Source organism: Myotis nattereri, assembly GCF_964212035.1.
Source record: "Myotis nattereri genome assembly, chromosome: 6".
NCBI lineage: Eukaryota > Metazoa > Chordata > Mammalia > Chiroptera > Vespertilionidae > Myotis > Myotis nattereri.
Window position 1 is genome coordinate 27,361,634 of NC_138081.1, and position 24,202 is coordinate 27,385,835.

The window sequence follows — 24,202 nt, forward strand, 5'->3', positions numbered from 1 at the left end:
GCTCATTCATAAAATTGATTTTTTTTAAAAAATCATGAAAATAAGACTGTATTTTGACAGTTCATTGATGTAGCAGCTTCATTCATGCGGGAGCAGAGTGATGTAAAGCTGACACTGAGCTCTGCTTGTGGTCGGAAGTGCCTCGCCCCTGGGTACCTGTTAGGAGTCTCATTTAGTAACGTCCCTTGGCACCTCTGAGTAAAAGCCAAAGGTCCAGTTTCGTGAGCTAATGTGAATTGTTCTTAAGGATTTTTATTCTTTTTTAGCAGCATTACTTGTTCCTTCCTCCCACCCACCCCCACCTTGATTGCCTTTCTTTCTTCATCTGTGGGCACTACTTTATTTAGGATCTCACCTTCTCTTGTCTGGAGTATTGCGGTATTCTGCCAACTGATTTTCTATTGCCCTTTCCAGTCATTCCTCCATTCTGCTTGCTTTCTCAAATGTAAACTTGATTATGTGACTTCTCGCCTGAAAAATCTTTTCATGGTTCTTTAGTATTAGATACAATGTTTCCCATGACCTGTCTTTGTATGTTATATCCAAAAATTCCCCCCACCTAAGCCTCATCTATCCATAACTAGTTCAAAAATGTATGAAATAGCTGTGACGTACCAACTCTTCTGACCAAAACATAAGTTATCCCTTCTGGTCATAAGTAGAGGAGAAGTCTATTTCCTAATTCTGAAGCTTAACATCTTCATTTCTGTCATTTTCCCTCCCATGGGCTCCATGCTTGTCCTCACTGGTTTGGCTGATGGCCATTTTCCTGTCTATTAATAATAATTTTAGAAATATGATGTCTATATAGTTTCCTTATATCCTCTCGGTAGTTATTTATGTCCATTAAAGTCTTTGCACTAATCATTGCTACCATTCTGTTTCTTTTTTACTTTTTCCCCTTGGAATTTAGCCCTTTTGCCTATTCTGTCGAAGTATGGAGGAATAGGATTTACACTACCATTCAGGCAAATGTGCGGGTCTTTTTTATGTATCTCCGCTTTGTACTTAGTATACTACATTAATCTGGGCTGAGAGAAGCTTCCTTGTGCTAACCACTGGCACTATTTACTCAATAACTATAGTCATGTTCATACATCGTTTTACCATTTTTAGAGGACTTTTGTATTTCTTAATCAGTTGATCTGAACAGTCCTGTTAGAGGATTACACTCACTTTATAGACTGCGAGGCTGAAGGTCATATGGGTTATTGGAGTACCTCCCAACTGGGTGGGGGCTCCTCTGCAGGATTGTGCTTCCCCCCACTTCCAGCCTGTTTTCTCTGTACTCATTGGTCAAGGCTGCCATGGCTCTGTGTACTGGAATATGATTCACTGATTTTAATTAGTACTTTGAATATATTATTTCACTTGATTACCAGCATTCCTGGCAGTGGGCATGCCTGGCATTATTAATGCCATTTTACAGATGAGGTTAATGCAAATCAGGACGGTCAAGAGACTCACCCCCTTTTGCCAGCTAGTGACTTAGAAAACAAAAACCAGGGAAGGTCTTCAGACACCAAGCCCATTGCTGTTTCCATTGGCCATGCTGCCTCTTTGCTCCACTGTAAGATATATTGGAAACTGAAGCACATTTTTATTTTTGGGATTTCATTGCCTCAATTATCTGGTTTTGCTCTATACTAAAGGGGGTTCTAATAGATCATGACAGGAGATTTGACATTAGGTGGTGGGCACACAGTGCAATATATAGATCTTGTAAAATAGAAACCCACACCTGAAACCTATATGTTCATGTTGACCAATGTCACCCCAATAAATTTAATAAGTTAAATGGCAGCTGTTGGTTTAACTAAGCATGAGTTTTATATGCCACGGAACCACTGTGATTAAAGGAATGGTTATAATTTAATGATACATTATCAGAAACTTGTTACTTAAGGGAGAAATATACCAGAGGCAGGAAGATGTGTTTCAGGTAAGAGATCATTCTGTATCACTCCTTGGCATTCCACTCATCTTGCTCTCTGTAATTTTCAGGCCATTCTTAGCCTGTGGAAGGACGATAGGGAGGGGAAATCTACACTCCTAATAGTCTCCTAGCCAGTGGCTACAGCATCCCAGCAGTACTGTAGTTTTGCTTCATCATTCATTCCCATTGTTTAGTCAGTACAATTGATTGATTGTAGGGACAGCAGCCTTTCTACAGACCCTCTTGAGTGTGTATATTTATATTGTTCAGCAGCAAGAATCTTTACTGACCTGGTAGAATGTGGAGGACACAATGATGCTTTATTCCAGGTTTCCCCTTAGTTGTGGAGTCTGCATAGATCATGGTCTGATTGTGGTTTTCTATGTAAGCCAGCAGCTGGTTTTCACTGTGTCAGTGTCTGAATGTCCGCATCTGAGTCACCGTTTATGGAGTTAGGCATGGGTGTGGTGCTATGTAAGGACATAAAAAATTATAAAAGTATATACATACCAAGTTAAAAATCCTATTTTATGAATAATATTACAGGGAAATGTGTTATTGTATGCGAAGAGGTAGGGAACCGGGAGTCAAAAGGTCTGAGTTCCTTACTGCCCTGTGGGCTTGCTTTCTGATCTAACAAGTTTCCAACTCCTCTGAGCTTCTGTTTCCTCATTTGTCCAATGTAAAATAAAAATGCCCTGTCAGGGCTGTGAGGATGTTATTTACAGGATATAGATAACTACTCTGCATATCTAAAATGCCATATAGATGTTATTTATTTTAGTAAACAGTGATTACTATATGTCAGGTCTTTTTACATAATTTTTTAAATTTTTCAATTCTAGTTGACATAACAATACTGTGTTATACACATAGTGATTAGACATTTACGTACCTCGTGAAGCGATCACCCCGATAAGCCTAGTACCCATCTGACGCCATACATAATTACTGCAGTGCTACTGACGGTATTCCCTAGGTGGTGCTTGATGGAAAGTTATTTCGATTCAGACCTCCTGTCAACACTGCGAAGCAGGCGTTATTATCTCCATTCCACAGATAAGGAACCAGGGATACAGAGTGTCTAAGGAACTGGCTGAGGGACTTACCACTGGTGCATAGTCCTGATTTAAGCTCCAGTTTCTCCTTTGCTGTGCTGACTGCTGTTAATTAAGGACCAGCAGTAGAGGTTTGAACTTTAACAATTTGCATTATGCTTCTAAGAATGGAAGTGGCATGCTAGACTAGACATAAGGGAGAGCCAGACTGTCACTATAGTTTTGCACTCTTTTAGGGAAGTTACTACTTAACTGGATTCTACTAAATGCCTTTAAAACACTTAGCTATGTTTCTGCTAAGATTTATGTATAAAATGTTTTCTCATTCTGACTTAACATCTGCATAAAAAATTCCCTTTGATGTGATCTAAAATGTCTTACAAGTCTTATCTTAATAATTTTTCTTTTTCTCCTTAGTCATTCCTACACTGGTCAAGATTACAGTACACTGGGCAGTGCTGGGAAGATTTCTTTGGATCAGATTGACTCGGTAAGCATCACATCCTTTTAAATTTAGATCTTTGTCAGTGGGGGAAGCACAGGTTTTCTTCAACCAAAGATGATTTTGGGGTCGGAATATTGGGAGACATTATTATTCTTTTGTCTGCCAATCATTTTAAAAGAAATCCTATTAGCTATAAAAAAATTTTAAAATCATAAAAATATGAAAATTAATCAGAAAATTATTTGTATTCTGATGAAAACAGGATTTAATTCATTATTTTAATGGGGAATTCTTTTATAGCTAAGTGGTGTTCATGTATTTATATTTAAATAACATGTGCATGTAGAAAAGAAGAAATGGAAAATGCTAAATGTATCTGTTTGCTAGGTTTCTGTAACAAAATAACACAGACTGGGTGCTTTAAACAACAGAAATTTATTTTCTCCTAGTTCTGGAGGCTAGAATTCCAAGATCAAGGTGTTAGCACATTTGATTTCGTGCGGGGCTCTTCTCACTGTGTTCCCACATGGTCTTTCCACTGTGCACCCATCCCTGCTGTCTCTTCCTCTTCTTAGGAATTGGACCAGGGGCCCACCCCCATAATCTCATTTAACTTTACCTTTTCAAAGGCCCCATATCCAAATACAGTCACGTTCTGAGGTACTGGGGGTGAAGACTTTACCATGAATTTGGGGAGGATGAAATTTTTTCTATAACACTAGGTATAGGCTCCCATCCTTGGGTTGCCACTAGATTACTGGCCAGCTCATTACAACTCCACTTTGTGGTTCCATTGTAGAATGAAAGAGTAGCATACTTTACTGTAGTCTGTAGGATTTCTCTTTAACACATACACTCTTTCCACTGTATACAAAAAAATGGAAAATAAACCAGCCATAAATTATGATCAACACTGGCAGTTAATATGTCTAGACATAACAATAGGATTTCCCACCTTATACAGTTGATTTGAAATCTCTAACACTTTCTCCTGCCTAATGATTGTGTTTATGTTCTGAGAATGGTTAGAAGTTAATTCTATTTTTAATTCTATCATATACATTCAAACAAATGTGAAATTGGTTGGATACTGTAGGAAGATACAGAAATATAGTCATTAATTCACTTAGCAAGTATATATTGAGCCCATCAGTTAGATACCAGCCACTGTGATATGGATACAGAGGTGAATAAAACAAGAATAACCTATTTCTTCATTGACCTTACTTGAGGGAGGTAGACAACATATAATAAAAGGCCAATATGCAAATTGTCCCCTCGGGAGTTTGACCAACTGGGAGTTTGACTACTTGCTATGATATGCACTGACCACCGGGGGTGGCACGGAACAAGGGAAGACCCCTGCTGGCAGCTGGCAGCTGGGAAAGGAGGGGCCCGGGCAGCAGCCAGAAGGCCCCAATTGGCCCTGATCGCCAGCCAGGCCTAGGGACCCTACCCGTGCATAAATTTCATGCACCAGGCCTCTAGTAGTAAATAATAAGTAAGCAATATCATGATAAATTACATTAAGTGCTGTGATGGTCATTTCTGTCTGTGGGTCTGTGACAGATCCTGTGCTGGGTGATAGATACACCCTTATCTGGATCTCTTCCTAACTCACGTCATTAGCACAGCCCTCAATGTTCTCCATGTCATTTCTAAATGTTTCCTTTAGATTTCTAACTGAAGTCTGGCTCCCTCGATGACACCATTTGCCCTCTAGCCTCTTTCAAGTAGAAGCTGCTTTTTTTCTCCCCACACCCTACGTTAGGTTATGGGATGTGTCTTCCTTGGTCCACATTACCACTTCCAAACTGTTTCTCTGCCTCCATTGTCAGAACTCCAACTCCTTTCAAGCTCTGTGATCCTATTGTACCACCTTGTTACTTACTGTTCTTGGCCTCCACAACACCCATGTCGATAATTCACCCCGTACCCTGGCCTTATAATCCCTTGTCTGCTTAATATCCACAATCATTTCTCTGTGCCACTTTGGCCCAACCTAGATGACCTCAGCTTTTCTATTTCCATTTTTGGATTACTTCCAAAATCTCTTAAACATCCTTCCTTCCTCTGTACAGTCTGTTAACTACATAACAGCCAGAATTCTCTTTGTTTATCAGGTCATGTCAGTCTTCTGATCGCAACCCCCTGTTGGCTTTCACCACATTTAGACTACAATCCAAACTCATGATTATGGCCTGTAAAGCCGTATGTAATACTTATCATTTCAATTTCGTCGTCTCCATTCTGGCTCACTCACTGTGCTCTGGCCATAGGGACCTCTTTGCTCGTTCTTGAGCAACCAAGATCATTCCTTATCAGGACCTTTGCTCGTGTGTCCTTCACTGGAACAGTATTCTTGGATCTTTATTGGACTGGAATCCTACTTACGCTGTACGTCTTAGCTGCAATGCCATCTCCTTGGAGGGGCTTCTCTGGCCACTCAAGTTGAAATCCTCTCCCATTTATATTTGACCCTATTATTCTACTTTATTTCCAGTGCTTTTGGAATCAGATATTATCTTTTTTTTTAAAAATTTATGTCTGTTTATTGACTATCTCCTCCCATGAGACTATAGCTTCTTTAACAATAGGGTGTTTGGTTCATTGCTGGTTGCCCAGGACTGTACACACAGTAGTATTCAATAGATATTTGGTGATTAAATAAATAATCAAGGAATTGTGCCACAAGCTGTTGAAGTTGTACTGGGTCTTGCCACAGGGCTTGGTTTTGGCTAGAGAGCATGGGGAGTGCCAAGACTATACCAGACAGGGTTGGTGGAGTGAGAAAAGTGAGAAGGTACAAAACATGACTTGTGATCATGGGATAACCCAGCTAGCTGGAGCAAAGTGTTCATGATGGTATAGTATCATACTGGGCCTTCTTACCCCTCCCTGTCACAGTGCTTCCATGGCACTTGATTTATGCTCTTGTTGGAGTCCTTATTATGTAATTTATTACATGAGTTTAACATATATAACATTGAATGTAATAGTGACTGTTTCTTTTTTTAACTGAATTACAGGGAGATTTATGTTTTATTCACCTTCTTGTTACCTAAAACATTCAATAGATGCTTGTTTTGTGACATATAATTGAAAAGTGGTTCATTATAGACATTGAGGGAATCTTGCATGTTCGAACTAAGGATGTTGAATATTCATTGAACTAGAACAATAGTTAAGGAAAGTGATTTTGTAATAGAATGAAGGAACACAGAAACCTTTCCAGTAGTGCTGCCAAAGGAGGCTAGAGACCTGACTGAACTAGGGATGGAAAATTCAGTTGTTATTATGAAAGGACAAAGAAACTGGTGGCCACTAGAGGGAGCAGCAACCTCAAGCAAAGTGAGACCTGCTCCTGTTTACAGGTAAAGTTGAGCTTGCCAAGGAATACATGAGGGGGTGAGAATTTGTCTTGAGAGGAGGCTATTTGAGGAAGTCAGAGAGAATGCAGTTAAGACCATAAATGAAAAAGTTGAATTGAAAGTGGGCAATGATAGTTATAGTTTACTAGAAGCCCGGTGCACAAAAATTTGTGCACTCGGTGGGGAGGGGGGGTCCCTCAGCCCGGCCTGTGCCCTCTTACAGTCTGGGACCCCTTGGGAGATAACGACCTGCTGGCTTAGGCCTGCTCCCGGGTGGCAGAGGGCAGGCCCAATCCCTAGGTGCAGCCCCTGGTTGGGCTCAGAGCAGGGCCGATTGGGGAGTTGGGCCGCCACCTTCTGTCATGCACAGAGCTGGGCGGATTGGGAGGTTGCGATGCCACCCTCAGTCACGCTCAGGGTAGGGCCGATTGGGGGGTTGGGGCACTGCCCCCTGTCACACTCAAGGCAGAGTCGATGGGGAGGTTGTGGCGCCACCCCCTGTCACGCACAGAGCAGGGCCAATCAGGGGGTTGGGGCGCTGCCCACTGTCACACACAGAGCAGGGCCGATCAGGGGGTTGGGGAGCTCCCCCCCCCCCGTCACGCACAGAGCAGGGCCCATCAGGGGGTTGAGGAGCTCCCCCCTGTCACTCACAGAGTAGGGCCAATAGGGGAGTTGGCACACCGCCCCCTGTCACACACAGAGCAGAGCAGATCAGGGGGTTGGGGCACTGCCTTCTATCACCCACAGAGCAGGGCTGATCAGGGGGTTGGGGCGCCTTCACCTGTCATGAACAGAGCAGGGCCGATAGGGAGGTTGTGGCCCCGCCCCCTGTCACACACATAGCCGCAGGGCGATCAGGGGGTTTGGGCGCTGCCCCTGTCATGTTGATCCCGCTGCCAGGAGGCCTCGCGGCTCCGCTGATTCCGGTGCTGGGAGGCATATTACCCTTTTACTATATAGGGTAGAGGCCTGGTGCACGGGTGGGGGCCGGCTGGTTTGCCCTGAAGGGTGTCCTGGATCAGGGTGGGGGTCCCCACTGGGGTGCCTGGCCAGCCTGGATGAGGGGATGATGGCTGTTTGCAGCTGGTCACACACCCTTCAAGGTGGGGGTCCCCACTGGGGTGCCTGGCCAGTCTGGGTGAGGGGCTGAGGGCTATTTTCAGGCTGGGACTGAAGCTCCCAACTGCTCCTTTTTTTCTTTTTCTTTTTTATTCTGGGCCAGCTTTAGCTCTGAGGCTCCAGCTCTTAGGCCTCCGCTCCTAAAAGCAGGTATCTGGTTTGTTTCGGTTCTCGAAACTCTGTATCAACTCCAGCTCTGAGATCCCAGCCTGCTGAAAACTGGTTTCTGGAGTTTTGTTTAGCATCTATATTTGTTACAATGTTTGAAACTGCAGGCTCAGAGGCCTGCAGCGGCCGGCGGGGAACGTTGGAGTCCTCCGTCACTGAAGCAAGCAAGCCTCATGTTAGTTTCAAGCTGCCTGGCTACCGGCCGCCATCTTGGCTGATAGTTAATTTGCATATTGCCCTGATTAGCCAATGGGAAGGGTAGCGGTCGTATGCCAATTACCATGTTTCTCTTTTATTAGTGTAGATGTTTGAAACCAAAGGAAAGACCTATAATTTTCTGTTGATTTCTTTAACACTTTTTTTTTTTTTTTTTTTTTTTTTTTAGGATTTCTTTTGAGAACCATTTCTCTTATTTTTGTGTGCTACTTTGTATTTGGGTTATTTTAAAAGTTCATCTGTGATTCAGCCACTGTACTTTTGAACATTTATCCCAGGGAAATGAAATCTTATGTTCACACAAAAACCTGTACATTCATTTTATTTGAAATAGCCCCAAACAGTATGAAATAGCTCAAGTGTCCTTCAGCAAGTGAAAGGTTAAACAAATTGTGGTTCATCCATACCGTGGAATATTACTCAGCAATAAAAAAGGAGTGAGCTACTGATATTTGCAGCAATTAAGATGAATTTTGTGGGAATTATGCTGAATTAAAAAAACCTAATCCCAAAACATTACATACTATCTGATTCTGTTTACATAACATAGCTGAAATGACAAAATCATAGGGCTAGAGAACAGATTCATAGTTGCCCAGGGTGAGGGGCTGGGAAGGGTGCAGAAGGTAGGTGGGGTGGTTATAAAAGGGAAGTACAAAGGATCCTTGTGGTGATAGAACTGTTTTGCATCTTGACTGTGATGGTGGATGCAGGAACCTGCATGTGATAAAATTACGTAAAGCTACATAAATATAGAAATGGGCACACAAGTGCAACTGAGGAAATCTAAGACTGGTGGATTATTAAAATGTCAGCATCTTGGATGAGATAATATACTATGCTGGGGTCCAACCCCAGCAGGTCCAGGGGTCCCCAAAGGGGTGGACGGAGTCGGCGAAGAAGGAATGACACAGAGACAGCATTCAGTTGATCAGCAGCCTAGCACGGATCTCTAACCAGGATCTCCAGCCAAGTTCTGGTCTGGATCTCCAGTGAAGTTCTGTGTCCATGTTCTCTTGCTAGGTTCTCCAGCCAGGTTCTCCAGCCAAGTTCTGGTCTGGATCTCCAGAGAGGTTCTGCTCTGGATCTCCAGCGAAGTTCTGGTTAGGATCTCCAGCCAGGTTCTGTGTCCATGTTCTCTTGCTAGGTTCTCCAGGTTCTCCAGCCAGGTTCTGTCCAGGTTCTCCAGCCAGGTTCAGTCACCAGGTTCTAGTCAGGTTCTCTTGCCAATTTCTGTAGTCAGGTTCAGTCCAGGACCTTTTGCCATGTTCTCTCCAGCGAAGTTCGTAGGTTCTGTCTTCTAAGTTCTGTCTCTCGCTGTCTTGTTACATCTGTATTTATACCAGTTGATTCAGTCCTATCAATCTCTATTATAAAGGTTAGGGCGTTTCTTATCTCCATTCCAGGGAGTAAAGATTATGTAGCTTAAGCATGATTGTTCGTAGTTAAAGTGATTAATTACCCGCCTGGCACTTAGTTGAGGGGTTTTATTCCCTCCCTAACTTCAGGGGAAAATCCCTACCGGGGGAAACAACCTTTCTCAGAGAGGAGACCTTGGTTAAAACACATAGTGCCAAGAAGGTGAGCAAACATATTAAGAACAGTATGCCATATATACCCGGTCCTTTGAAACAGCAAGGATGGACCGGCTCCCGGCAATACTATAGTTTTGCAAGCTATTACCTCTGGGGGAAACTAGTCATCTGATATCACTTTGTATTATTTCTTACAACTGCTTGTGAATCTATAGTTTCTCAAATGAATATAATTAATTTAAAAATTTTTAAATAAATAGATGAAATACATTTTTGTAATATATTTTATTTAGCCCCCAAAGCAGAATATTTATAATTTCAACATGTAATAAATATAAATATTAATAAGAAAGTTCATCTGTAATCTCAGTAAGATAGTAATCCTTATCATTTTTGTTTTTATACCAATTAGACTGAATTTGCTAATTAGATTGAATTTGCAACAAATATTGTGAGTGACTTGGTAAATCTTTCATATAACCAAAAACTCTTTTTCTCTTGTAGCTTTGTACCAAATCCTTCCCACCGTGCATGCGTCAGTTACACAAAGCTTTGCGGGACACTCACCATCTCCGCCACGGGGGCCGGATGCAGTATGGCCTCTTCCTGAAGGGCATCGGCTTAACGCTGGAGCAGGCGCTGCAGTTCTGGAAGCAAGAATTTATCAGAGGAAAGATGGATCCAGACAAGGTAATTTTGAAAAACCAGAGCAGTAACTGGAATTTTACTTTGGTTTGACACTAAACGGTCTGATTTTCAATATGCCCCTGAAATGTAGTTGACAGTTCTAAAAGATAAGCATGTCTATAGTTTCTTTTAGGTAAAAAGGAACTCATGTACTAATGTAATAGATACTAAACAAAAGATTGGGAGAGTTAAGTTAATTCCAAGGGGAAGGTTAAAACAGCGGGGCCAGGTGTAAACTGATGCTTAAATGAAGAGTCTTCTCCTCTGTGGATATACAGGCGGCAGCTGGGATAAGATGGCAGTTTCTCTCTGAGTTATATTTCTGTGGGAATGTATATGTCCGTGTAATATGCAAATGTACGTGTGTGTGCGTGCAGCTGAGTCAGCTCTGATTCCTGGCCGTCCTGCGAATGAGTGATGTCCACAATGTCGTCTCCTCAGTCTTTAAGTCATTGTTTTGTTTTCCATATCTGTTGACATATCTTTGTTCGGAGTATAACTGACAGATTCCGTGTCTGTGGCTTGAAATAATTCTCTTGGTTTCCCAGCCACCCCTGGTGGTTTATTTCTTCCCAGTACTGTGAAGGCAGCTTTCACTTCACTTTCTAGAATTACAGGTTCATCCTCCTAGGACTCTTCTTCCAAGGTGCCCGCCATCCCTTTGTTCTGTATAGATTTTCAGCATATTGTTTCCACCTTCCCTTCACTTTCTCCTGGTCAGATAATGTGCTTCTTTGTCTGCTTGCAGTTCTTGAATCTTCTGGTAGCAATTTCTGCTTTTCCATTGTCATTGTTCTCTCTCCTTATATTGACATTGTAATGATTCTCTTTATTTCTACGTGATCATTGTTTAAAAAGTGAGTTCAGGAGTTCAGGATTCTAACCTTGGCTTTGTCACCTTTTACTTTTGTCTCTGGTCTTGCCTCTAACAATTTTTAGTGTTTCTTCTGTCATCCATCTCAATTTGTCTTTCCTTTTTACTTCTGGATTTTTATTTTTATTTTTTTGCATTCTTCCTTCATAATATTTCTAGTTTCAGTTCCTCTGGTTCTTGGTCAGTTAAGTTTCACAGTGCAACCTGCTTTTATGTGGGCTTTAGAGCCATCAGGAATGTTAACATTATATTTTGGCACTACGATTCCTTTGTGCTGTCCTTCAGCTTGACTCTAATGTTTGATGCTAGCAGTTCATGGTCAGTACACAACCTGCTCCTGCTCTCATTTGCAGAGCGAGCACAGCTTCTCCATCTCCTGCTTCCAGGCGCACAGTCTGTTGGATTTCTGCATTGGCCGCCTGGTGATGTCCATGTGGACAGTTGCTTGGTCACTTGTTTGAAGCATGTGTTTACAGTCGACAAGTTGCTAGCTTCGCCCAAATCCATGAGCCACTCTCCTGCTTTATTTCTGACCTCTAGTTCAAGTTTTTTAATGACATTTGATTCTGCTTTATTTTCTACTTTTGTGTATCAGTTTTTATATTTATCAGCACATCTTGTTTTGGTGTGTGATCAGTTTCTTCTTGGATACCTGTGTAAAAGTTTTCCGTTTTTTCTTCTCCAGTCTCTGTAGTTGGAATTTGAAAGATTGTTACATTAACAGGTTTTCCTAGAGGTCTGATTACTTACATGCACATGTCATGTCATTCAAGCTGAAAACCATTTAAAATGTTTTCTGTTGTATTATGCTAAGTTACATCGTGGAGCATTTTTAGGTAAACATTAAAAAACTGCTTTTTTTTGTTCATCAGTTTATGTTGTTCATTAGATTCCACATATAAGTGAGATCATGTGATACTTACATTTCTCTGATTGGAGAGGACAATGGGGGAGAGAGGGGATATATATAATATTTTCAGTAATAAAGATTAAAAAAAAGAACTGCTTTTAAGTCTATTAATAGTACTCAGATTCCCACTCCTATTCCTTATTTAATAGTGCTAGTTAATAACATTTTATTTTGGAAATATGTTTTTTATCCCTTCAAAGCCATGACACTGGTACAAAGTAAATTTTTTTATTGTTTATTTCTTAGTTTTCTTCTTCCCAGTAAAGATAAATGATAAAACCAAGAATATTTATCAAGTACATTGTATGACACTGTATTATGTCTTATATTAGTCCCTTAGGGCTAATACAGCATAGACGGGTGCTTTAAACAACAAGAATGTATTTTCTCCAGTTCTGGAGCCTGGAAGTCCAAGGTCATGGTGTGGGCGGATTTGTTTTCTTCTCAAGCGTCTCTCTCCAGCTTCCATCAGCCACCCTCTCGCTGTGTCCTCATCTGGCCTTCTCTCTGCGTTCACTTCTCTGATGTCTTTTCCTCTTATAAGGACACAGTCATAGGGATTGGAGTCCACCCTTACCACCCTACTTAGCCTTCAGGACCTCTTTAAATGCCGTATCTCCAAATGCAGTCACTTGGTGAGTTAGGGCTTCAACATGTGCATTTCAGCCTGTAACATGTCCCTAGCTTTATATATTTTTAAAGTTCAAGATTCTTTTATAACATCTAAAAAGCTCTTATAATTTTTACAGATTTGTTTTAAAAACCGCTTCCATTGATAAATTCTTAATTTATCATTTAATAGGGTCTTCTTTAAACACAATTTTGGGCAATGTTTTTAGACTTCTAATATATATGTTAAAGGTAACATTCTGATTATAGAAAATATGAAAAATACAAAAAAAATGACCTGCCATTTCCCCATTCAGAAATAATTATTGTGAAAATTTTAGCCTTTCCTCTGTAATCTAGATAGCTAAACACCACTATGTCCCTACCTTTTAAAAACTGACATTCTGTTATCATTTCCCCGTGTTGCTGAGTGATTTTTGAAAATATCATTTGGATTAGCTGCATGACAGCACATCCTTTGAAAGTGATTTAATTGGGTCAATCATTCCCCTATTATTGGACATATGGCTGTGTCTGTCTGACTCTGCCATCAATGGTATTGCATCGATATCCTGAGCACATAAATCTTTGATTATAGTTCTGATTATGTCCTTTGTATATATTCATCAGATAATAAAATTACCTGGTGAAAACTGTTTAAAGTTTTGACGCATGCTAGGAAATGATGGTTCGGGAGGGTTTTAAATTAGACTCTTACCAAGCCGTGTATCTTGCTTTGTCATTGGCATTATGTATTATTACTTTAAAATGTTTTCCGATATTTTATTAGGAGTTTGATATATTAAGGAGGTAAGTGTATTAGGGTTTTGCAGAGGAGTAGAGCCAATAGAATGGGTGTGTATGAAAAGAGATTTATTATAAGGGATGGCTCCTGTGGTTATGGAGGCTGACAAGTCAGCATGCTGGCAACTTAGGAGTGTGCTAGTGTACTTCCAGTTTAAGTGCAGGAGACATGAGACCCAGGAAGAGCTTGAGCTTGAGTCCGCGGGCAGGGAGAGCCCACAACCCAGCATAAGGCAGTTGGCAGGAGGAAGTGCCCTGTTATTCACTGAAGAGTCAGCCTTTTTGTTCTATTGGTGTCTTCAAAGGATTGGCTTGGTTCCCCCCCCCCACCCCCCACCCCCACCAGGGAGGGTGATCTGTCATACCAGTCTCCCAATTCAGATGTCACTGTCATCCAGAATCATCTTCACAGACACACAAGAATAATGTCTGACCATAGTCTAGGCCAGTGATGGCGAACCTATGACACGCAAACTCTTTTTTGTGGTTGATTTTTCTTTGTTAAATGGCATTTAAATATATAAAATAAATATAAAAAATATGTCTTTGTTTTACATAGTTGCAAATATCAAAAAATTTCTATATGTGACACGGCACCAGAGTTAAATTAGGGTTTTTCAAAATGCTGACATGCTGAGCTCAAAAGGTTCGCCATCACTGGTCTAGGCACTCCTGGCCCAGTCAAGTTAACACAGAATTAATCATCACAGTAAATACATGTTTATGGACTGTAGTTCTGAAGTGAAAAGAGAGAAGTTGAGTTAGCAATCTAGCTTGGTTTGTTCTGTACACTGAGAGGGGGAAGAGGAAAGTGAGAGGAGGGAAAACTTGCTCTGAATACAAGCCTTTGACTTGTACACCTGTTCCCTAACCCGCCTTTTTTAGGTGTATCTGTGATGGCCTATGTATAAATGTATTTAGTTATTTAAAAACACATAATAGTTTATTGATGAAAGAAAGAGAGAGAGAAACATTGATGTGAGACCACAACATCAATTGGCTGCCTTCTGCATGCCCTCTACCTGGGATCGAGCCTACATCCTAGGCTTGTGCCCTTGACCAGGAGTCAAACCAGCAAACTCCTGGTACATGGGACAATGCCCAATCAACTGAGCCACACTGGCCAGGGCAGTATTTAGTTATTTTTAAACCTGTGTATATGAAAATATTTTTTGAATGGGATTTTTATTTTGCATTGTAAAAGTTTTCTACAAAAATTATTGTAAAAGGAAATCAATAAATAATTTGTACCTTTCTAGATAATATATAGCAATCTATATATTCATTAGCTTATTATTGATTACAGCAAATATATTATTTTGACAAAAAGACTATAAATTATGCATATGATTTATGGTGTCTGTCTAGTGTTCTGTTGTTAGAATCTGTATTTGTAAATACATGTTCATGCTTTTCTCAGTTGCATCTCTTACATATTTTGCAATGAAATATTATAAGTATCTTTTAGTTTATTAAAATATTCTCTTCAGTTTAATAATTGTACCTTTTTGTTAATTCTACATACAATTAAAAATACTCTGAAGAGATGAAGAAAATAGATGGCTTCAGTACTGTTTGTAAAGAGTGATTATGGAGGATGTATATTAGACATTTTTTGTAGAGCTCTAAAGCTTTGGTGTTAAACCTAGGAATGCTTTGGAACAGTTACTGTTGCTGAATAGCTCATTTCCTGACAGTGCAGGAAAAATGTTGTGGTGATAAAGTCAGTTTTAACTGAAATTCTCCTTTACTATTGTTTCCCAAATGGTCATATATCTGATTTCTTTCTTTTTGTGCTTATGTCCTCATTGTAACTTGCTTTATGCATCTAAGCAAAAATTGTGAGTGCTTAGCCATTACTTTTGAAGCAACAGAGAAAGGATTAGTACTCCAGCACTTTTTAGCTGTAACTTGTCACTGCCATCTTCCCTAGTTACATTGTCTAGAACTAATATCCCTTTTCCCTACCTCCTTTCTAAAAGTAAGTGCCCTTCTTCATGAATCATTTGCCTAATTAGTGTCTGGCTCTTTCTCCCATCTTCCCTTTGCTTCTGTTTGTTGCAGGGATTAATCTGCCTGTTTTTTTTTTAATATTTGGAATACTTTTCTATCTCAGGTTATGCTTACAGTTGGAGGGGAATTTGTTGTCCATATTGTAAAATAATCTAACACTGTATGCATTAGCTTTTGTAACTGTCACCCAGAGTATTAATACTAAAGGAGCATGTCCCTAGATACTTCTTATTAAGGTTAAGCAGCTTTTGTGTTATAGTCTATACATTCTTATTTTCTCTTACAACCATTTTTGAACAGTAATAATGTGATTGTGGAAGCAGCTTAAGGATCTGATGCTCACTGTTACTTATCTTTTATTAGGAATTCGATATACTAACTCAGGCCCTCTATGTATATAAAGAGTAGCCATCTGTCTGTAAAAGGCTTACTCAGTGTTGTTAGTTTGGGTTATTTTTCTTTTCTTTTGAAATGACTTGTAGACTAGCATACACACTCCAGTAAGTGGTATTAATAATAGAGAGAGGTGCCACCGTATAGCTTCCAGTTACTTCCAACCAGATTATACTCTTATAATTTTGGGCACCTATCACTGCCTCATATTTATTGCTTATTCATTTATCACCTATATCCTACAATTAGAATAAAAATTATATAAAAACAGGTTTCTTGTCTTTCTTGTTCATTGCAGCATGTTTAGGCACCTGGAATAGTGCCTGAATCATAGCAGGCACTCATTAATTATTTATTGTGTGAACTAAAGAACAAGTCCCCATAGATATAAATTCGTGGAAAATCAGAGAAAATTTTGTCTATTTTTCCCAAATGCCCTTACATAAATCAATTCTATATAACTGTTTGTTAATGAGCTGTTATTCCATTTATAGTGAACTTGAAACTGAATTAAATCAAGAATTTTAGTAGGACCTGACTTTGCAACAGAAACTATCTACACTAATAAAAGAGAAAAATGGTAATTGGCATACGGCGATACCTTTTTCATTGGCTAATCAGGGCTATATGCAAATTAACTGCCAACTAAGATTGGCAGTTAACTGCCAACAAGATGGCGGCTAATTTGCATATGTAGGCACAATGCAGGGAGGCGAAAGGGAAAGCAGGAAGAAGCCCCCTGCCACTGACAGTGATCGGAAACCCAGGGGGGAGCTAAGAGCTGGGGGGCAGGGCAAAGGCGGCCCTGGGGCCGCCTTTGCCCTGCCCCCCAGCCATGATCGGAGAATCAGGCGCCTTTGCCGCCCTGGCCAGTGATAGCAGGAAGTAGGGGTGGAGCCAGCGATGGGAGCTGGGCACGGTGGAAGCTGGCAGTCCCAGGAGCTAGGGGTCCCTTGCCTGGGCCTAAAGCAGAGCCCACGATCGCGGCGCCCCCCGCTGCCACTGCAGGTCCCCGCTGCCTGGGCCGGACGCCTAGGCCAGAGGCGTTAGGCCTGGGCAGGGGCGGAGCCTGCAACCGCTGGGAGCTGGGGATCCCCCGCTCAGGCCTGACACCTCTGCCGGAGGCCTCAGGCCTGGTCAAGGGGCCGATCCGGTGATTGGTGATCGGAGGGTGATGAGGGTCAACTCCTCTGGCCGAGGCATCAGGCCTGGGCGGGGGGCGGAGCCGGGGGTTGGGGGGATATGATGGTCCCCTTGCCCAGGCCTGAAGCCTGGGTCAGAGGCGTCAGGCTTGGGCGGGGGGTGGAGCAAGCGATCAGAGGGAGGTGGGGGTCCCCTGCCCAGGCATGATTCCTGGGCCAGAGGCCTCACGCCTGGGCGGGGGCCAGAGCCAGTGATCGGGGGGAGATGGGGGTCCCCTGTCCAAGCCTGACACCTCTGGCGGAGGCGTCAGGTCTGGGCAAGGGGCCGATCAGGTGATCGGAGGGTGATGGGGGTCAACCCCTGAGGGCTCCCAGTATGTGAGAGGGGGCAGGCTGGGCTGAGGGACACTCCCCCCCCCCCCCACACACACCCAGTGCACGAATTTCGTGCACCGGGCCCCTAGTTTATTTTATAAATTGGAAGGGATTTCACATCATGGGCTTGCCAAAGGGGTTGTGGTATAGAAAAGGTTTTCATAGCAGAGGATAGGGCTTCTATAACTATTATCTAATTGTAGTATTTTTTTTGCATGTGTGTTTTAGGACTGGATTTTGAAGGACTTGAATGCAGGGACTATGGTTTTGTCACTTTGGGTCTCAAAGGCTTAGCACAAGCCCTGACAATTCTTAAATGTTTGCTGAATATGTGGTAAATTCTGCCCAAGCTTTAAAAAGTGACTTTCAGTATAAGAAAAGAAATCTTTGTTTCTTTGTAGGTAAAGCTGTATTTCTAACAAGTAACTTTAGTAGCTAGCCAACTTTCTTGTCTTCCATGTATTTCTCTAAATCAAAATGTAGGTTGGAAGATAATGCACTATGTAAGAAATGATAACCAGTTATCATCATTATTTTCTTAGTGTCCAGAAATACAGTACATATTCAGTTGCAAATATGTAAATAATACAGTTGTCCAGTTATGATTTGTTTTAAAAGTACAAAAATATGCCTATGTTTGTGTGTGCATACACACGCATACATATTCCATCTCCTTTCATTGATCATTCAACAGATTTTTATTGAGCATTCACCGTGGACAGGGCACAGCCCTTCTTTCTGAGGGCTTTACAGTCTCCTGGACAAACCAGATAAATAGAAATACACAAATTCAGTATGATAATTGCTGTGGTAGAGGTGCTCATAGGATTCTATAGATCAGAGGAAGGAGTGGTAGGGAAGGAGAATGGCTACTGTGTGTCACTGATTGAGGATGTTATATTTGCCAGTTACAATTAAGGAATTAGTCAGAGGAAGAAGTGAAGTGCTATGTTGAGGGAGCAGCATTTTCAGAGGACCTTAGTTGAGAGAGGGTAGCCCATCCTTTCGATGGTGTGAACCTGAGCTGTAAGAATGATAGTGGCTAGAGATGATTCTATAATCATAGTGTTTGGTTTTAACTATTACCAAAGAGATGGATTAGTAGGCCAGGAGGAAGTAGTCTTGCTGAATAGAAACCTGTCCATTGGGATCAGGTCAGCTATTTAGGGTCAACTGATAACTGTAATTTACTTAAATAGATGTAATTTCATAACTTTGAATATTTACTACAATTGTGTAGTGAATCTGGGATGTTATGAAAGTGTACTGAGAAAAGGAAAATAGTATGAACAGTTTCCACTTACATTTCCACTTGGTTCAAATTAATTTGGCCTCTATAAGTATGGATTTCTGATAATATGGGCCAATATTGATTTTTAAACATAAATAAAGTCCTTTTAATGTAAGACTTTAATTTTTAACCTACTTGTAACAGGGTGAGTTGAGAGGTAGACATAATTAGAAAACAGTTACAAAACGTGGGGAAAAGGGAAGTGTTGTTGAGGTTATGTGGAGTAAGGAAGTTACCAGAGTAGATCGAGTTTCTGAAGATTTCTTGAGGATCATTCTTGAATTAGGATTTGAAGGAAGTGAATGACGTGGATTAGTAGGTAGGTAAGGATGAGAATACTCAGGGAACAGGAATGAGGGGAAAGCAGAGCATCGCTCGCTTTCCCACTCTGTGTGAGTTTTGATTGTTTTCATTCTTAAATCTGTGCTTTCAGGTGTCTTGAATTTTACCTGGTCAGTATATTTGAATATCTTTTTTATTTGGATGCATATTGTCCTAGAGTGTAAGGGATTTTAGTATTAAAATATCAGCCATTTGCAAGAGAACCTTCTGCTGTTGTGACTGATCTTATAGCAAACTAATTGCTTTAGGGTATCTTTTACTCCCAAACTATTTATTTCGTAATATGGGTTTTTTATTGTTAGATATAATTACATATATTGAATATGAGCATTTATGATATATTAAATTTTTTTAAGTAAAGCCTTTTCAATGACCCTTGTCAGTGGGGGTTGGGGATTTTTGAAAATTGCATTTGGGTTGTCAAATAGCATTCTTTGGATTTGTGAGTGATTCTACAAGAAGTATTTGAAGCTTTGAATATATTATTTTTCAAATAATTTCTTAGATTTATGAAATAAATGCAGCTATGCTTTCTGCAAATAAAATATATTTAATTAATCACAATACAGTTTCCTGCAAGTGTTTCTTGGTTGTGATTATTTACATGCCAGTGTACCTGAGAAAAAGCCTCACTCTGTGAACATTAATCAAACCTCGGTTTAAAGCATGAAAAAATATACTGCTAAAATATTCGTTCACTTGGAACTTGGATATTAAATCACTTCAGCCACTAGCTTTGTTAAGAATAAATTGAACTGGATAATTCTTCTAATAAATTCAAAGCAATGTGTCCTCTTAATCAGATTGCTCATATTGGTGCTGTTGTGAGTGGCTTTGACCTGGCTGTGCTGGATATTAAGCACAACATAGATCTTGTACATTTTATGTAGCTGAATTCCTGTCCCTGATGATAGCATACTTAAGGTGTACTACATGTTGTTATAATTGGGTCAAGGAACATTTAGCACTATTTAAAAAGCTTATCTCTTGTCCCAGAACCCAGTTTGCATCATGACTTAGAACAGGCCTATGTTGTTAAACATTGACAACCAAAGCATTAAATATTTGGGGGGGGGGGGATGGAGGGAGGGAGTACATGAAGCCTATTTATCACCAGGGTTTCTGTTTCTAAGACAGTGGTTCTCCCAGGACCTGTACCAGCAGCATCAGCTTCAGTGGCATCTGGGAATTTGTTTGAAGTGCACACTCTCTGAATCAAACTCTGGGTGTGGAGCCCATAGTTTGGGGTTTAACAAGCCTTCCAATTGAAACCGATGCACACTAAAGACCAAGAAATTTTCTTCTTTAATTTTTTTTAATTTATTGGGGTGACATTGGTTAATAAACATTATTTAGGTTTCAGGTGTATAATGCTATAATACTTTATCTGTATATTGTGTGTTCCCCGTCCCAAGTCAAGTCTCCTTCCATCACCATTTATTCCCCTTTACTTACTCCGACCTTCCTCGGTAATCACCATACTGTTATATATAAGTTGTTTTTGTTTTTTTAATCGCTTCACCTTTTTTACCCAGCCCCTCAATCCCCTCCCCTCTGACAGCTTCAGTCTGTTTTCTGTATCTATGAGTCTGTTTTTATTTTGTTTGTTAGTTGATTTTGTTCATTAGATTCCACCTGTAAGTGAAATCGTTCAGTATTTGTCTTTCTCTGACTGGCTTATTTTACTTAGCATTATACTCTCCAGGTTCATCCATGCTGTCACAAAAGTAAGATTTTTTTTTTCTTTTTCTAGTGACTGAGTAGTATTCCATTGTGTAAATGTAGATATTGCCCTTATAAAAATCTCAATTGGTTATTGGCTTTCCAAAATATAGGCACTGAAATTTTTCAGCTCTTATTTGTCCTCCTGTCCACTTCTGTTGGCAGTTCGAGCATAATGTGCTAACCTTTTTCAATAAGCTGCACATAAATCTAGTACCTACAATATGCCAGGCACTAGGAATTACCAAACAGTATGTACAGCAGAGTTTCCTAGTATTGACCCCATGAACCTCTGAGAAGGCTAAGCTGGCCATGGGGTACTGAAAACAGTTGCCTTAGACTGTGAGCAGCTTCTTCCCTATGTCCTAGAGAGCTTTACAAATCTCATTTTATATGTGCTTGGTGACATGAAAAAAGTTGAAAAGAACTAATAGGTAGAGTTCACCCTTGGAGTCAGCCTGAGTTCACATTTGGGGTGTTAAAGTCTGGTTCCACTATAAAAACCAAACAAAACTGTGTGCTCTTGGGCAAATTACTTAACATGTGCCATTACCTATGGGATGTGGACAGTGATTATGTATACGTGTGTAGATATACACATATATCTCTATCTGGCTGTCTACCTGTCTACATTTCATTGAAAGTGGAGAGGATTAAGCAAGGGCTGAGTGCAGATTCTGACATTCTCTAAGTTCTAGCTGTTCTCATTCTAGGACTTCATAGGAAGGAGATGTTAGCTTGACATGGAGTAATCAGTGGTTTCCACAGGTAGAATCACATTTGTGCTGGCTTTTTAAGAGGTTTCATATAACCCTAGCCACTTTTGCTCAGTGGATAGAGCATCGGCCTATGGACTGAAGGGTCCCAGGTTCAATTCCAGTCAAGGGCACATGCCTGGGTTGCAGGCTCCATCCCCAGTAGGGGGCATGCAGGAGGCAGCCAGTCAATGATTCTCATCATTGATGTTTCTATCTCTCCCGTTCCCTCTCTGAAATCAATAAAAATATATTTTAAAAAATACAAATGTTTCATATAACTTAGAATGCCGAGGAAGGTTAAGGGGAAAGAAAAGAATTAGAGACTAAATTCCATCAGAGAGTTTGTTTTAGGAAATATTCAAACAATTTCAGGCTGTGTTCTTGGGAGCTCCTGGGTTTCCCAGCAAAGGGGTCAGAAACTCACAAGGCAGATGGAGGAGTCTGATTTCTGGCCCTGCTTTAGGAAGTGTATTTGTATCTGTGTCTTATAATTCTGTGTAAGATTTCACTTAAAAGTTGGATTTTAGTATTTAAAATGTTTAAAAATTACTATCTATTTGTAGTTTAGAATTTGGGAAAGTAGTAAGGAGATGAGAAGAGAGGAGACAGAAAAATATCACATTGTTTGCGGGTAGTTTTTATCGCGCGCTAACAGGTGGCGCGGGCCATTTTTGCTAATTTTTTGCTCAAATGGCAATGTTCAGTAAAATTATGATAACTTTAGTTTACGTATTTATACGTTACCCGCATTCTACCACTAGTCTATAAAAAACGTATTAATACGTGTCCCGCGCTCTACTACCTTCAGTCAACGTAAAACATATAAATACGTTTCCCGCATACAATGTGATATTAGTATGAGAATATAGGTCAGTGATGGCGAACCTTTTGAGCTCGGCGTGTCAGCATTTTGAAAAACCCTAACTTAACTCTGGTGCCGTGTCACATATAGAAATTTTTGATATTTGCAACCATACTAAAACAAAGACATATTTTTGATATTTATTTTATATATTTAAGTGCCATTTAACAAAGAAAAATCAACCAAAAAAATGAAATGAGTTCGCGTGTCACCTCTGACATGCGTGTCATAGGTTCGCCATCACTGATATAGGTGCTTTAAGTGAAATTTGTTTTAAGTCAAGAGAAAGCCATTAGTGAATTTTAAACCAGGGCAGGATAATTGTTTTCATATGATTACTGTGGAGGTAATATGCAGAATTGAAATGGGAGGGACTAGGAATGGGATAGTTGACCAGATTAGGTCTTGTTGTAGTAGTGATAAGAGCAAAATGGAAGGGGTGGATTCCAGAAACGTTTTGAGGGACAGTTTGTAGGACAGAATGAGGACAGAATTAAGTTTAACTCAGGTGGTCAGCCTATGTAAAATAGAAAGATAAGAAGCTCAATTAACATAGGTAATGAGTGGTGATTGGACTTGTCTAGTCTTAGAGTGGAGGAGAAATGGATCATGGGTTTGGTTTTAGGTGTAAAGTTGAATTGATGTCTAAGTACAAATTCTTGCTGGTTGATTGGTTGGCTTGTTTGTTCCTTCTTTCATTCTGTAATTATTTGTTGAGTACTCACATTGTGAAAGGCATTGTTTGTTCTATGTGAAGGAACATGGAGATGTTGATTTGAGAGTCAAGAGGAAAATCTTTTGAAGGTAAATATGTTGACAGAGAATATAGGGAGGAATTTAGAGAGCAGAGGACTCCACTTTGAGGAATACCCACTGTTTGGAATGGAAATGGAGGAACCTAAAGTGAAAGCAGAATTATCAGAAAAATTGGAGTAGGAGAGAGAAATCAGTCTGGACAACTAGACACTGAGGAAGAGGAGAATTTAAAAAGGTGTACGGGGTACTTTTAGAACTGAGAAAGGCATGAATATTATTTTGAGGAAGTTCTCAGAAAAGCACAGACAGGAGGCAGATTTCCAAGTTTCCTTGACTACATGAAGAAACGGGAACAATGGAAATGGAGTATTTGTTTCAGAAGTTTCAGAAGCCAGAAAGGAGAGAAATAGATCATCATAGCTTTAGAGGGTGACCGTGCCACGCAAAGGTGATTTCAGACGGGAACTCATGGAAATGGAGGGTGTGCTGGGAATAACTGAGGAAACAGAGAATATTCCTGGTGTGATGATTACATAGTGTGTCTCCTCTTCCATCTTGTACTCCCGAGAGTAGGGACTTTTTTGTCTCTTTTACCTCCATCAACCCAGCACCTGGCACGGTGCCAAAGGTTTATGGATGTTCAATAAAATTTTTTGAATGAATGAATGAACGAATTGTGTAAGGAGTTCAGAGAGGATATCTACTTGTCTGAGACCTGGAAGTTATATGAGAGATTTTTAAGTTGGTAAAGAAGTGTTTGAGGGAGGAAAGGAGCTGGGGAAGCTCATGCCACTGCCCATCTTTTCAGTAAAG

At 40.5% G+C, this 24,202-nt stretch overlaps 1 protein-coding gene across 1 annotated transcript in view; it reads left to right on the forward strand.

Moving 5' to 3' along the window:
* The window catches only part of PRIM2 (DNA primase subunit 2), a gene marked incomplete at its 5' end in the record, with an annotated part of 282,109 nt that overhangs the window by 180,121 nt on the left and 77,786 nt on the right, over positions 1-24,202 (forward strand). The window contains 2 exons of the mRNA XM_081094689.1: positions 3,412-3,484; positions 10,356-10,541. Coding sequence (XP_080950815.1) covers positions 3,412-3,484; positions 10,356-10,541 — 259 coding nt within the window. The remainder of the gene's footprint in view (positions 1-3,411; positions 3,485-10,355; positions 10,542-24,202) is intronic.